Here is a 16,309-nt window from a genome sequence, read left to right on the forward strand (position 1 = left end):
CATTCTAATTAGTTTTATCAACAATCGAGGAAAACTTACTTCATACAAACTTGGCGCTCTGGCCATTAATTTCTACCTCCATCATACCTGCTATCTTTAACTCCAGTTGTGGGAGGAGGATCGCCCGGATTGAGAGGATGCATGGAGGAAGCCAAGTGTCCACCATGTCGACTGACGCTTCTGGATGTTGCCACCTTGGCGATAACAAGGTAACCAAAAAAAATAAAAAATGACCGCAGTCAAGTTTGCAGTCAAGTTCATAGTTCGCCAAATATTCAACTCTTCATTTTAAATTCCTTAATTAAATAAATTATGTTTTCCTTAATTCTTTATAATTAAATTAGTTAGTTTATATTAAAAATTAAATTATTAAATATATCATAAATAAAAGATTATGCAAATATACATAACAAAGACTTTAAAACAAAATAATATTTTTAAATACTTAATTTTCATTTTCTATTTTTCTATAATTCAAATATTCAACTCTTCATTTTAAATTCATTAATTAAATAAGTTATCTTTTCCTCAATTTTTTATAATTAAATTAGTTATTTTCTATTAATTAATTCTTTGTAATTAATAATCATATTATTAAATATATCATAAATAAAAGAATAAGTAAATATACATAAGAAAGAATTTAAAATAAAAATATATTTTTAAATACTTAATTTTTATTTCTTAGCAATTGATTAATATCATTTATTTATTTTTTATTTTTCTATAATTTAAATATTCAACTCTTCGTTTTAAATTCATTAGTTAAATAAGTCATGTTTTCCTCAATTCTTTATACTTAAATTCATTATTTTCTATATAATTAATAATTATATTATTAAATATATCGTAAATAAAAGAATAAGTAAATATACATAAGAAAGACTTTAAAATAAAAATATATTTTTAAATACTTAATTTTTATTTCTTAACAATTGATTAATATCATTTTTTTTATTTTTTTATTTTTCTATAATTTAAATATTCAACTCTTCATTTTAAATTCATTAGTTAAATAAGTTATGTTTTCATCAATTCTTTATACATAAATTGGTTATTTTCTATATAATTAATGATTATATTATTAAATATATCATAAATAAAAAATTAAGTAAATATACATAAGAAAGACTTTAAAATAATAATATTTTTAAATAATTAATTTTTATTTTCATTTACATTCAATAATTAAATAAATTGATTTTTCTCCTATTTCTTCATAATTTAAATAATTGAATTTCTTTAACTAATTAAATAAAAAAATTAAAAAGCATTTACTGATTTCAAAATAACAAATTTTACCATTCTATTGACATATATTTTTTAAAAATAAATAAATATATAATACTTTTAAATTTTCAATTTTTTCAAATTAATAAAAATTAACATAATCATAATATATTAATTTTTTGTGAATGAATAGAAAAAATGAAGTATAAAAAAGACAAGTATAATGATGGTGGAGAGGGAATAGAACAAGTATAAATGAAACATTTTAAGTGTTGTACTTTTTTATTAATTGAAAATGATAAAACCTGTCAAAAGTATGATTGTGCATATTCCACATGAGGCATGTATGCTACAATGTGCAGTATGGGTATGCCATGGTGTCGAAGGCATGGAGTGGAGGGGCCTAGCCGATGCAAATATGTTGCACCATAGCTAGTGCCTAATGAAAACATTATATGCATGCATACATTCTTATTCAAAAATTATGTTCATTTGGGGATAATGGATTTTTTCAAGCAATCTATGGGAATGAACAAAAATGCTATTTAAATTATTTTTTACCTTTCCATTAGCTTTAACGACGCACATTCTCACATTGTTTTTAAAATGAATTAAAGGAGATGAACCAATATTAGATAAGATCTTTTTTTTATATTGAACTTTGATAAATGAAATAGTCACACATACTTTGAGATAATTTGTATATTCATTAGTTACAATGAATCTAAAGCTAAACAATTTTATTTAGTATTTTAGATTTTGAAATTTTGGAATATTAGCATGATTGTCATTCTTAGCTCATATTCATGAGATTCTATTTTTTAATATGGACTTATTTATATATGTATAGAATTTTACTTAATAACAATTTTTTATTTCCTTAGCTTTTCAAGAAAGCTTAAATTCAAACTTTTGTATTTTTCTAACTTTGTATATATGATATTTTTGGATTATGGTAAAAGAAAGTTTTAAGAGGACTTCAAACTTCATACAATTATAGTGAGATAGAGCATTAAGATTCCCAATCACAAAAAACACACAAACCAATGAAACAAATATAAGAATAGTTGTTGTCAAAGATGACACAATGAAGACCCAACAACTTAAAAACACAAAAACCCACTAAGGGTTACATTTTAGCCTTCTTCTTATGGGACATGAGGGTAGTATAAAATACTTTTGGCACACACTTAGAGTGCTTACCCTTCACAAAAATTGATTTTTCTTCAACCCTAGTGGCATCCTTCCAACACAAATACTCAGGGCTATTAGAGCCAACATCCCCCAATGAAGATGCAGGAAGAGCTTATACATTCCTTTTCCAAATCTTACATTGAAGTAAAAAGTGGATTCATTAGGGATCTTCTTTATATTCTTGAATTCATTTAACACAAAATCAACATTAGTGTTATCTCCATATTGTTCCTTAAAAGACTTCTCCAAATCATTCCGTGAACTAATGTTGTCATCTGGTAACCTCCTAAACTAGTATCTAGCATATTTAGTCAATGAATGCACAAACAACTTCATGACCACATCTTCATGCTCCACTTCATAATCATTGAGCATGTCTAAAAATATCCTTAAGTGTTCTTCACCAATAACAACATTATTACCTAAAAAATTTACAACCATATCCCTAAGATCAAAAGAAATAGGATGTGGAAACCCAAGGATACCTAAAAATGACATATGTAGATATATTTCTCCATGTATATGGGTCTTTTCTGAAAACCAGTAGCATTTGATGTACTTGTTGTATTTTCTTGGTTTTGGAAAGAGATATGAGGCTATTGTATTTGTTGAACAATAGGGATCTAAGTACTGGTGGTGGAGGATGATGTAGGGGCTGACTGCTCGACACATTTTGGCTTGGGGCTATTGGTCCACAAGCGAGAATAGAAGTTGTAGCTTGACTGGACATATTAGGCCTTGAAGCTAAGGCAAAATTAGAATTAATGAATTGGATTTTCCTCCTAGTCTCTGCTACTTATGCTTCATTTCCCACTTTCTTAAGTTCCTTAGCTAGATCTTTTTTCTCCTTCCTTGCCTTCTCTAAATCTAGATCCAATTGAGACATGAATTGACTTGCAAATTTTCTAGAAATAGCTTGAGGTTCATTTATTTGGATTATTATAACCTTTTTCTTACCCTTATCAAGGTGTTTCATAGTCAGGTCTATAAGTTCTAGTTCAATTGGTTTGTAGGATTGCACTTGGGCTAAAACAAGTCCTTCCTTTTCTTTTAAAAGGTTTTCCTACTCTTGGACGTTAGATATTAAAATTTCAACATCTCCAAACACATCTAAATGTATTTTGGAGGACTTTTCTTCCAACCTTTTATTCTGCTCTTTGAGAGTAGCCATTCTCCTAAGAAAGTTATCTCTTTCAATAAGAGTATTCATGGTTATTTTCTCTTTTTCTTTCTCCAAATGAATATTTTTGGCTTCTTCATCGACAACTCTTGTTCTAAGGACTTCTACCTCAGAAAACACATCATCATGATCTATAGCTATTGGTTTAGATTCTACAAAATATCCAAATCTATCATATTTATTTCAATATAAAGGACTTGCTCAAAGTTTGGCCTATTTGACTGAATACTGCTAGGTGTGAGACACTGACTCATCTCTTCTACAACATTGGTCTTGAAAATAGTATCTCCTACAAATGATACCATTTTATCTTGATAAAATCTAGCTTCATGATAGGGCATTGTGAAAATATTACCTAAGAGTCTAATAGTTTCAAACTTAGAGCTATGAGATGAAATTTCTTTCTTAGCTAAAAGGGGGGCTATCTCTAAGTTTCCACATATGACTAGACTCACCCTTCCTTTTAAGCCAATTATTTTTACCACCCTTTGGTAAATCAGTATACAATGGGATATATGGGTTTTCCTTCACATAGGCTCTCATATTATTTATCTTATTAGCCATTTTTTACTTTCTTAAAATAATCACTAGTATCAAAACCTAAGACTGAGTCACCACCCACTAAAAGAAATAAAAAATATTTATTAGGCTAAAAGACAAAGAGGCTTTTATGAGAGAAACTTTTCTTTAAAATAAATCTGATAAAAGGGAACCCAACCCTAATCCTTTTATTTATACTTTTCAAAAAATAGACTCTATTCGACCAATAAGGCACTTCACAAACCCATTCTATGCCATAGCTTCTGTGGTATTGGATATTTTCTGAAATTCTGAAGGTTTATTTCTTAGCGGCAACCAATACTAGGGTACAGGTTTATAAGCTAACCGAATTACGACAACAGATATGGAGTATTGAGTAGAGATTCTAGAATTGTAGAATTCTTTTCTTTCATCAACTCCCTAGTAGAGTTGCCATTTTGTTGGTGTTTCAAAACTACCAAGAAACAAAATACTTGATACTAGGATTTTGAGGATAAACCTTGGTCTAAGGGTAAGCTACCTTGTATATTCAACTAGGAAATCTATAGATCTGGATCCAACATCAATAGAATCATAGGGATTCTCTACTCTTTAGGTTTTGCAAAACCAAGGTGAGTGCACCTAAGGGATATATGAATATATAATTGGTTTATGGTTCTTGACTTCAACACATGTTTATCAACATCATCTTTCTATTTCATTACTATCCATTACAATAGAAAATGGTCACAATTCTTCTATACTTTACAAATAGTGCTTGATAATAGTAGCTAACAATGACATATAAGGGATTACTATAAATAAGTGTTGACCAACAATTTAACTCTCCATGCATGAAAGTAAAATTGATTTGGTTTTAAAGATCTACTTCATGCAATTCTATAATTTCTTCTTCATGTAAACTAAATAAATGACCAATGTGCTATCCATTGGCATTAAAAGTCTACCCAACAATTTTGACCTAATTAATTGCATGACAATCAATCTTATCAACAATTTACCCTAAACCCCATTCTTATGAATATCTTTATTATATGACTAGAAATCCTATCACTCTATTGAAGCATCTACTTAATTCCTTGAATTAAAAGAAACAACAAACTGATATACAACATATCCTAGTTGCAATAAATTTAATAACATTTGTTCATACAATCTCAAGATAACCAACACATAACAATGGAGACAAGATTCAGAGAAAATATATATGGTATAACATTCCCCTTGTATTAATTTTCCTTTAAAATCATACGATATTGATGTAAACACATAATAAGTCAAGACAAGGCAACATGATCCTCCAATATCCAATGTATTCTCAAATTTGCAGAGATAAATACATTACAAAATCAACACAAAGAGTCACTAGACCAAATGCAAGACTCGCATAACACTAAAAATTACATAAAATTCTGACCTCAACTCCACATCTTAGAAATCCTTTTATAGAAAGGATTGCAACAAGCCTCAGATGGGAGGACACTTGTCAAAAAATCTATTCAAAAACAAATACAAAGATATTTCTATTATGTTTACAATACAAAACATTCTTTGTACTTGGCCAAAAGTCTAAGATGTAGTTATAAGATTGTTTGGTGGCATTTATCATCATATATCTCTTTAACAAATTTGTAACATCCCAAGAGCTCTATTTTAACTCCTTTTGCAAACATTGTAGTTTATTTTAGGAATAATTGGTTTGACATGAAGGAAAAAAATTTATATAGAGGAAATTAATTTATGCATGCAATTTTTTAAAAGGATAAACTTAAGTTGAGATAATATTAGTTCAGTGAATGAATTATAATAAGAGAAAATTAGAAATAAAAAATATTTTTTTGAAAGTCTATTATTACAAATTTCTTGTAAAGGAAGTATGAACAAGCCAAACTAATTATACACAAAAACTTACCATCTTAACATAATTTTGTATTCTTCATTTGAATCTCTCACAACAAAATATCATATACATGTAAGCCTTAAAGATTTTCTAACATCTTGGTAACACATGTCAATCTAAATCTTATGAATCTAATACAAGTCTTTATAGATTTTAAAAGACATTATTTCTCTTTTTCAAGGGATTGAGGCAATAAGTATGTTACATAGTGGAGCCCATCAAAACTCCATATCAATCTATCTCTTCCCATGACCCATACCAAAAAACCATCAACTTAGAACAACTAATTGGATTACTTCTATGTGCTTAGTGGCATGTTTGGGTAGTTTTACCAGCACATCATTTCCTTCCCTTTATATCTAGGACAAAGGAAAAAGATTAGTTGATCAACCAAATTCAAGATTAGCTTGAAGAGCTTTTCCAATATCCAATTTGGAATTGAATTTTTTTTAATAGCATTCAATGGTACTAAGGAGTCACTTCCAAGTAAATTTGTGAGCATTGAAACTCTCTTCTACATTCAAGACTAACTAAAGAAACACAAAAATTTTCCTTATTATTTGTCATGATCCCAAAATTTACTGAATTCTATTTTGGAATGGTTATATTGTTATCATTATAAAAGGCATCATTCTCCATTCATCCTTCAATTTCCTTATGAGGTGGTATGAAATTCAAATTTGACCCACCTAAAAAAGGAGTAGTCCATACTAGTCCTTTCAAAGCTTTATAGATAGAACAACCTACCCAACCCTATTCAATGGGAACAGACTTGTGACAAAAGTAAACATAACTTCTTATCATTTATTAATTTATATACTCATGAGTATCAAAAGATCAAAAAGAAATAATTTGAGAATTCATTAAAAAAAAAATTAGTAACCTTTATAATCTCTCTCCTTAAAACTTGTAGGTTTTGAAATGATAAAATTAGTTAATTATTTATGTCTTTCCATATTTTTCTTTACATTTCATTTGATACAAAGATTATGTTTTTCATATTAAAAGCAACCAGAATGGGTCTTGACCCAAAAAACAAGAGCTAGTTGAAACTCAGCTAAAAGTCATTACCATAAAACTATCCTACCACATTCTTTAATATAAAAAAATCCCATAGTATCATAGTTCTATACCTATAGCTACTATAGCAAAAAAATAACATATTAATATAATTACATATAAAACAAGCCAACCAAACATAAACAAAAAGGCCCTAAGGCCACTACTGATAGAAAAACTCATAAAAACAAAAAGAACAAAATCTAGAGGCCCAAAGGCCAATTTTCCTTCTCCTAATTATGCAAATTTTCCAGTAGAAGCCGAAGCTAATCATTAGCAAGAAAACTATCAAGGGAGCGAGTTATTGCCATGTCTGTCATATCTTTGAGCTCCTCCTTCTCCACCTATAGTAGGTAAAAGGTGATGGACACAGAGTGCATAATCCACATAAAGAAGTTAGCCACTTGATCAAATTTATCCTCCCAATAAAAATATTATATTGTTTTATGCATTTCCTATCACTTTGTTCCTCCTTTTTGGTATCTTCTTTTGTTATGCAAGCGAGTTAACAATAAAGTGAGAACATAACACTATTAGGAAACAACATTAGACAAATACTTTTTTAGTGAGAGATATTGTGCTGGCGTGCACATATCCCAATAGCTTCCTAGATAGGGAGTCGTATCTTTTGTTTTCATGTTTCTTATTTCCTACAATTTGTACTTCAAAATTGAGTTTTCCATTTCTATACTATAAATTACAAAACAATAGTAAATTCCTACACACTTCAATTAATATAATAAGAATAATTTATAGAAAAAAAATCATCACTAAATTAGTAAATAGATTTTAGCTTATTAGAAAGCATATTTACACAATTATTATAAATAAAATATGTCAAAACCTCAAAATATCAAATATACATATTAAAATATACGACACTACCAAATTTATAAAATTATCATTAATTTAGTTTAGTTTTGGATCCTAAAAAATATCCTCAGCTAAGAGGATATGGAAATTTTAAAGCTATAGGTTTTAGTAATAATATGTGAACTTCAAGAGAGGTGGCTAATGAAGCATATGGTGATGGTGTCCTTGTTTCTTAGGCTATTTGTGGTTCTGGATTCTTTGTAATTTAAGGTTTTGTGAGATTTCCCTTGGAGGTACTTTCTATTGAGGAATCCATTATATTTAAGCATGTGGAGAGTGTTGGAATATTGCATTGAATAGTTTAAATTGAGTTTAGATTAATAAATAAATAACAAGTTGATTACTAGTCTCTAGGAAGTGGCATTTTGGTAGATTATTTATAATAAGAAGGAAAGGCTTTATAAGTCTCATGAATGGAATTAAAAAACCAACTAATTGAATAGAACTCTAAATAAAATATCAATCACATCTATTCTCTTCTTTAATATGGTATCAAACCATACAATGATCCTATCATTTGAGTGAATGAGGTCGAATGAGAATGACTTGAAGAAGTGTTCATTGTGAGTTATTTGTTTTGAAAAAATAACTACCATGCTACTATTTTTGCTAAAAATATATTTTTCTTTAAAGATGTATTGTTTTGCACTTAAGTACAAAAGAAATAATAGAAATGGATCTTGAGTGAATGAAGAGAATATAATAGGACATACTCTTAGTGTTTTTTTTTTTTTTTTTTGTAATCTTTGGGAAAACAAATTATTGGAATCTAGCATCTATATTCAATAATTTGTGTAGGTTATTTTTTAGACATACCAAAACAATGCAAAGAAATGAATTTGGGGATAAAGATAAGTTTGTATTTTAGAATTTTTTTCATGGATTCAAGTCATTGTTAGGGTCTCATTCAAATTTAGAAAGTAAATTTAAGCGCTATTTTTAGATCCATAAAAATGTTTCACATTTGAATTTATTTCTTCCATTTTCAAAAGGAATTATCAATGGTGCATGGTTAAAATTATTTCTAGAAATTTTTTAAAGATAATGGTTTGCTGTCTTTTTGCTGTTTTCCTACAAAAAATAATTGTTCATCTGAACTACTTTAAATTTGCAATTATGTCTCTTGCCTACTAAGAATCATGTTGTCACTTGTGGTGCTACACATTGAATATTTTGGAATAGATATTTCAATGTGAAGAGGAAATATCTTCTTATTTGTACCAACTTTATGATTCTAAATAATTTATAATTTAAGACCCGTTAATGGGTGTGGGAGGGTTAATCCTCTTACCATAAAGAGGAATGATGCAAAAAAACACATCCCTGAAGACAGTTGGGTTAAAATTAATTTTGATGATGTATCCAAGGTAAATCCATAATCAACTAGAATGCTTGGTAGCTATTGAAGTGATCTTTCTTGGCTTGAGGATAGATGTGCACAAGGTCCACCTAGAAGAAGATTCACAATTAGTTGCTCAAGACACAGTAAAAGGTGAAATGAATACCTAGTACCTAAATAGATATATTTTATAGATCCAAATATTATTATAAAATTTTGAGTATTTCAAAGTGTCTCATGTGTTTGATGAGGAAATTGAGATAGCAGACACCCTTTCTAAGCATGTACCTAACAATGTAGTGGATCTCTTTGAAAACTCTAGGGACATCTCCCTAGAGGAATTAAATTTCAACCTCAAAATTTAATCTTAACCTATTAAAGGGAGGTGGGCACTCCTTTGGACTCCAACTTCAATATTTTATATCTTCTCCTATAATCATTGGATTACATGTTCAATGATGGGATATCTTGGCTGGCACAAGGACATCCGCCATTGAGCTTTAATAATGATGTGGATTCACATGATAGGAAACATAACTCCTTCCCTATTTTGATTAAAAATTATAAAGGTGGTTGCATACAATTGCATGCCCCAATGGATTACACATTTGATGCTAACCATGGTGTTGAAATAACATGGGTTAGCTTGTGTGTAATAGATTCCTTAATATCAATCCTATCATTTCCCTATTTTTAGCCATTTCAAGATGCAATCATTGAACTATCTACATTTGAGATCACTGGTGAGGAGCAGTAAGCATGATTTCTTCTAGAAATTTCAAAAGGTCTTTTAAAGGTTAGAGCCACATTTTGTGAAGACCATCATAAGACTGGTGAAGTTGTGAAGTTTCTGAGAATGAAGGAAAATTTTTCTTTGAGAACTTATAGGAAAATTGCTTTATTCAAGGATGGAATCTCTAATGCAAAGTTGCAATATGTGTTCGAGCTGGATGGGGAGTCATCCAGGGAGGCTTTGAAACTGATCTTCAACAAGTTTTATTGAGAGGTTGAGCTTTGACCTAGATCAAACCTAGAAATCCCCACTTTTTTTTCTAGAAATTGGCATAATGGTTGCAAATTCAAAAAGTGATGTGCTGATGGTATCAAGAGAATGTATTGCACCGAAGTGGGGTGGTGGAGTGAAGGCGATCAGGAATAGAGTGGAACAAGGTGTTGGCTTGAGAATGGGTGACTTACCCCAGTGACTAATCAAAGTTAAAATGGATATTCTCTAGCCCATTATGATTTGGGTTTTGAGTGACCCACCATTCATTGACCACCCTATGGCACAATGGGGCTAGCATAAATGGATGGTTTTTCTCCATGCAGTTGTTACATAGAAGGCTGTGATTGGTGGTCAATTGGTGTAAAAGAAAAAGACCACCTTGAGGCACTCAAATGCCCTGCTAGATATAGAGGGCCACCTAATGATTCAAAAGAAATAATAAAAGCTTGATAGGATAAGAAAAGTGGTGCACACCAAGGGAGAGAATGTTATTGATGAGGATAACATGGAGGGGTAAAGCAAGGTCCAGTAGGTGCCCAATCTTGATAGTCTAAGTTCAGGCTAGTGGCTATCATCAAGTACCTCCAAAGATGTGAGAGATTCTTAAGTTTTCAAAGGACCATGACTTATGGTTTAAGTGATGGCTTCTTGAGTCTTCTTTGAGTCTAACCATTTTTCTAGTTGCCATGTCAATGTAATATGGTAGATCAATGAAGATCACCATTTTTTTTTACAATAATTTAAGGTTGTTTAGGGGTTAGGTTTGATGATTTTATAATTCAATTATGTCGGTATGTTGGGGTGTTTGGGTACTTTTTGAGATGACTCTATTCTCCCAATTTGTAGTTTTTTATTTTGAAAATCAATATAAGCCACCGATAAAAAAGAGAGAGTAAATTATAAGTTAAATTGGACCATTGTAGCTAGTCACGGGAGGAATAACACAAGGATATCCTAGCTTGCAGTATGGTCCAAGATTACGACTATTAGTTTTTCATTATACTAGTAAATATTTTTAGACATAAGAAAAAGATGTATCATCTATGTAAGGTGAAAGGGGAGAATTAATGCTTTGACTTTTCAAGGAGAATAATATGTTTCAAATACATTATCTCTTTTAATGAATCCATTCAATATTAAATAACAAAAGGGGAGGGTACATAAGGATATAAATGCATTTTAGATATCGTGTTTTCAATATTTGAGGATAATTTATTTAATGAAATGTGTTATCTTTTTTAGGTCCATTCAACTACACATCATAGTATCAAAGACCTCTAAGATTCATCACATTGTAATTTCGATAAAAATGTTCCTTAGAAACTAAAAAAAGATCATACATGATGTTGGAGGCAATGGAGGCATGAGGACATTTATCATCTTGATCTAGCTTCTCACTCTAAGATGATTGATTACATGAGAAGAAACTATTTATTTCCCTTTAAGTTGGGACATGTAAGATTTATCCCTGAAGAGAAGGGAGGTCTTGGAAGCAATTGTGTCCTTCCTATGAGAAAGGGGGGAGGGAGGTGGGGAGGGGTGAGGATTTGAGTATAAACTTTCAAGCACTGAAGGAGGAGTGAGATACAATGAGAGGAGATGTGTTTTTTCATAGGAAATGCATCTCATGTGAAGACATGTCAGTGATGATTATTTCTACAACACTTGAGGAGGCATTAGACACACTCCAAGGAGATGTGGACTATTGGAGGGAGGTCATCTCATGTGCAAGCCTAGAGGAGGTATTAGGCACACTCATAAGAGATGTAAGATTTCAAAGGAAATGTGCCTCATTGTATAGGGGAGGTGGGAGCATTCATGTTATGGAGATCATTTATATCCATTGATGCTATTAGTTTGGTGTTTCTTGAGTGAGTGAGGAGGATAGGTGAAGAAACTTCATCAAAGGCTTTAGAGGGTTTGGATAGTAACCTTTCAACTTATCTCTTATTTGATTAATGTAATAAGGGGGTAATGTTGGAATATCACATTAAATAGTTTTAATTTAGTTTAGATTAATAAATTAATAATTAGTTGATTGTTAGTTTCCATGACTTTAGATTCTAGTAGATAGTTTACAACAAGAACAAAATTCTTTATAAGTCCAACTAATTGAATTGAATTTTGAACAACATATCAATTGCATTATCTTCTCTTCTTTTGAGAGAGTTGGTGTGATTTCATAGATTTGGGGAGAATGCCCTTACACGTTTGAGGTTGTGAATATTTTCTTTTTCTTTTTTCTGTGCTAGCAGTGGCTTGATGACCCTTTATGCTTTTTTGGTGCATTCCTATTTGAACCCTCTATTCCTTAGTGCTCCTTTGTACCTTATGATAGTTTTACAGTTGTATAAAGTCTATTGGTTCAATGTTGTTAGTTCATAATATTATAAAATGCATGAGCTTGAAAAGAAGTAGGGTGTTATTTTTGAAGTAAGGGAAGTAATGTAATAAAACCACTTTGTCATAAAAAAGGGGCAATAAGATTTAACAAATATGACGATCTAGTGCCCCTTAAGATGTGGTCAAAACTTTAATCAAAACTTTCTTGATTTCCACCTCTCACTAATTTATAGCTCTACTGAAATGCAATTCAATTTAGACTCTTTATTGATAAAATGTTTTATATTAGAAAAACTAACATCACCTTTATTTAATATTATATAAACTTAGCAGAACAATTTATTTTGTGGTAAATTCAATCGTACTGTGAATAATTTTTGAAGAAATACTATGAACTTCAAACTTGATATTCGTAAGATCAATAAAGGTTAAATTGGCTAGTTAACCATACGTGTATCGCCTATGATCGGTCAACCATAACATATATTCATATTTCCACAGGTAATCCCATAAGAACCGAATATTCCATATCCAAATGCTAAACATCTTTATCGTAGATTAATCTGCAACACAAAACGTCTCTGATTTCAGCAGGGTGTCATGTGTGCCATAAAGTTGTCATATTTTTGAGGGCCTATTTGTTTTTCGACATAGGAATAGAAAATTAGAATAAGAATGAAAATGTGGAATGGGAATGGAAAAGTGCAATTCCATTTTTGTTTGGTTAACTTGGTATTTGATTGGGAATATGTTACTCCCTTATTTGGTTGTACCAAAATGGAATAGGAATAAAGTAAAGTTTTGTATTTTTAAAAATAGCTATATAATAAAAAATGTTTTAAGAAAAAGATTTAAAAAAAGGGTTCAAAATTTTTTTTAAAAAAATTAACAAATTAAAAAAAAAAAAAAAATCAGATTGGAAAAAGAATGGCCCATTCCAATAGCAACTATTTTTGGAATGGATATATGCTCATTTTAGAAACAAGATTGGAATATGTTCCCTATTTCCTATTCCAAGTTAAGGCACCAAGAATACACATAGGACAAAAAAGTGTCCTTCCTTGCTCAGATATGCGTTTTACCTTGTTGAGACGTTGCCTCATAAAGTTTCTCAAATTGGAAAACGCGCAAAGCTACAAATTTTATACAATGCCAGCGTTGCTAGATTTCCATATCCTACACAACTGGATGGACAAGCTCGCGTCATCTATCATGTCAGAACGGGGACAAAATAAAAATTAATTTAAGAGCACGTTTTGTGCCGGTGGCAGAGCGGACGACTGAAAAAATGCCGCCATTTTTGTGACCACTTGGAAACATGCAAATCAGTTGATCAATAATGTAATGCCCTCTCCCAATCTAATCAAGTCTACTTCCAGTTTTGTATCCATCTTATACCCCCCAACCATTTCCTTTAAAAGTTACCCTGTCGTAGTGTGGCTTCCGTTGCAGCAAGAGAAGACGATGCTCCGAACCTTTGCGTGCATGGCTACGGCGCCAGGGGTTTCTTCGGGACTTCCGGTGAAGGAAATCCCAGGCTCATACGGCCTCCCCATCGTCGGACCTCTCGTCGACCGCTTCGACTACTTCGTCACAGAAGGAGCCGAGAATTTCTTCAAGACCCGCATAAAGAAATACAAGAGCACCGTACTCAGAGTCAACATGCCGCCAGGCCCGCCCATTGTGTCGGACTCAAGAGTCATAATGCTCCTGGACGCAAAGAGCTTCCCCACGCTCTTCGACCTCGCCAAAGTGGACAAGGCCAACGTTCTCACGGGAGCCTACATGCCCAGCACCGATTTCACAGGCGGATATCGAACGGCTGTGTATCAGGACCCCTCCGAGGACACCCACGGCAAGCTCAAGACCTTCTGCTTCCACGTCCTCAGTATGGCTCGCCCCAGGATCTTCCCCGAGTTCGCTCGGGCGTTCGACGAGCTCGCTGTGGAAATCGAAAAGGAGTTCGAGAAGGACGGGAAGGCCTCGTTCAGCGGGCAGGCGAATAATCTGATATTCAATTTCCTGTGCCGGGCACTCGTCGGGGCAGATCCCGTGGCTCCTGGCCCGGGCAGTCTGGGCACCGATGGGCCGACCTACGTTACCACCTGGCTCGCGCCGCAAGTTGCTCCAATTGCGAGCTCGGGGATTTTGCCCAAGGTTCTCGACGAGCTCACTATACATTCCATTCCTCTCCCCTTTGCTCTCGTCTCAGGGAACTATCAGAAGCTCTACGATTTCATCCATAAGCGCGGGTCTGCTCTTCTCGATTTCGCCGTAAAGGAATTAGGGCTTCAGAGAGACGAGGCCTGCCACGACTTGCTTTTCAACCTGGGGTTCAATGCATTCGGGGGAATGCTCATCTTTTTCCCCAGTATCGTCAAGTATGTTGCAAAGGCGGGTGATGATTTGCACAGAGAGATTGTCAAAGAGGTTCGTGGGGCAGTGGAAGGGAATGGGGGGTTGAATATGAAGGCGTTGGAGTCCATGCCGCTTGTAAGCTCTGCTGTGTACGAAGTGCTGAGAATGGATCCGCCCGTGGCGTTGCAGTACGGGCGGGCGAAGAGGGATTTCATTGTCGAGTCATACGATGCGGCGTATGAGGTGAAGAAAGGCGAGTTGCTCGGTGGGTATCAGCCTCTGGCAACGAAAGATCCTCGTGTTTTTGCCAATGCGGAGGAGTTTGTTGCGGGGAGGTTTATGGGAGAGGAAGGGGAGAAGTTGTTGCAGTATGTGGTGTGGTCTAATGGGCCCGAAACGGAGGCACCGACGACTGAGAATAAACAGTGTGCGGGGAAGGATGTTGTTGTGATGGTCGCCAGGCTTCTTGTGGCGCATCTGTTTCTTCGCTATGATTCTTTCGCTCTTGATGAGTCGTCATCGTCTGCCGTTTTTACGGAGCTCACCAAGTCTTCTCAGAAATAGGAGTGTTCATCGTTTGCATAATCGAACCTTCTGCATATATTTGGGACGACTGTAGAGTTGGTTCTTCTATTGTTGTCGCATGTTATTATTTAGAAGAATAATCGATCTGGGGACAGGGCAACTTGGCTGATCAAATAATGAGTAGAGGTAACTATCAAAAAATTATTTTACTGTTAGGGTCTTTGGTAGTTTATGTGCTTTGGAAAGATTTGTATTTTGATGCAAGTATATATGTTAATTACTTTTATAATTGTATTTATTTATTTTAGGTAGAAAGGTTATATTTCTTAAGGCTAGTGACTATGCGGTAATTTCTATGCACCCATATTAAGTGTTAAATAACTTAAATAATTTGTATTTTCATTGTAAAAGGGTGTATATAAATTGTATCATAGATGACGTCATAGTTAAGTCAAGTATAAATACTCTATACATTAACAATAAATTTAAGCTTCTTAAGTTCTTAAGTTGCCACATTTTTTTATTTATTTACAATTTGAATAGGCTTAGTGTTCGAAAGTTTGTATTTTTGAATGAAAAAGGGTAAGTTCAAATTTTAGTTGTAGTAATTTTAGCTTTTTATACAATTTATATTGACTTAGTGTTGGAGAATCTGCGTTTCTAAAAGAAAAAGGTAGATTGAAATTTTATAAGAGGCAATTTATGTATTCATCATTTTTATTGCATTTAGCTACCTTTCTCACAAAGGATATAAGGTCCTTA

At 32.6% G+C, this 16,309-nt stretch overlaps 1 protein-coding gene across 1 annotated transcript; it reads left to right on the forward strand.

The window, feature by feature from the left end:
• Positions 1 to 13,942: 13,942 nt before the first annotated feature.
• Positions 13,943 to 15,836, forward strand: LOC149576852 (allene oxide synthase 2, chloroplastic-like). Its single transcript, XM_089823249.1, has one exon. It carries the CDS (start codon positions 14,009 to 14,011, stop codon positions 15,584 to 15,586), a length of 1,578 nt encoding a protein of 525 aa, XP_089679375.1. The 5' UTR covers positions 13,943 to 14,008; the 3' UTR covers positions 15,587 to 15,836.
• The last annotated feature ends 473 nt before the right edge of the window (positions 15,837 to 16,309 follow it).

The sequence above is a fragment of the Cupressus sempervirens genome, chromosome 1 (assembly GCF_028749045.1).
Source record: "Cupressus sempervirens isolate cs-2001-9-10 chromosome 1, ASM2874904v1, whole genome shotgun sequence".
Lineage (NCBI taxonomy): Eukaryota > Viridiplantae > Streptophyta > Pinopsida > Cupressales > Cupressaceae > Cupressus > Cupressus sempervirens.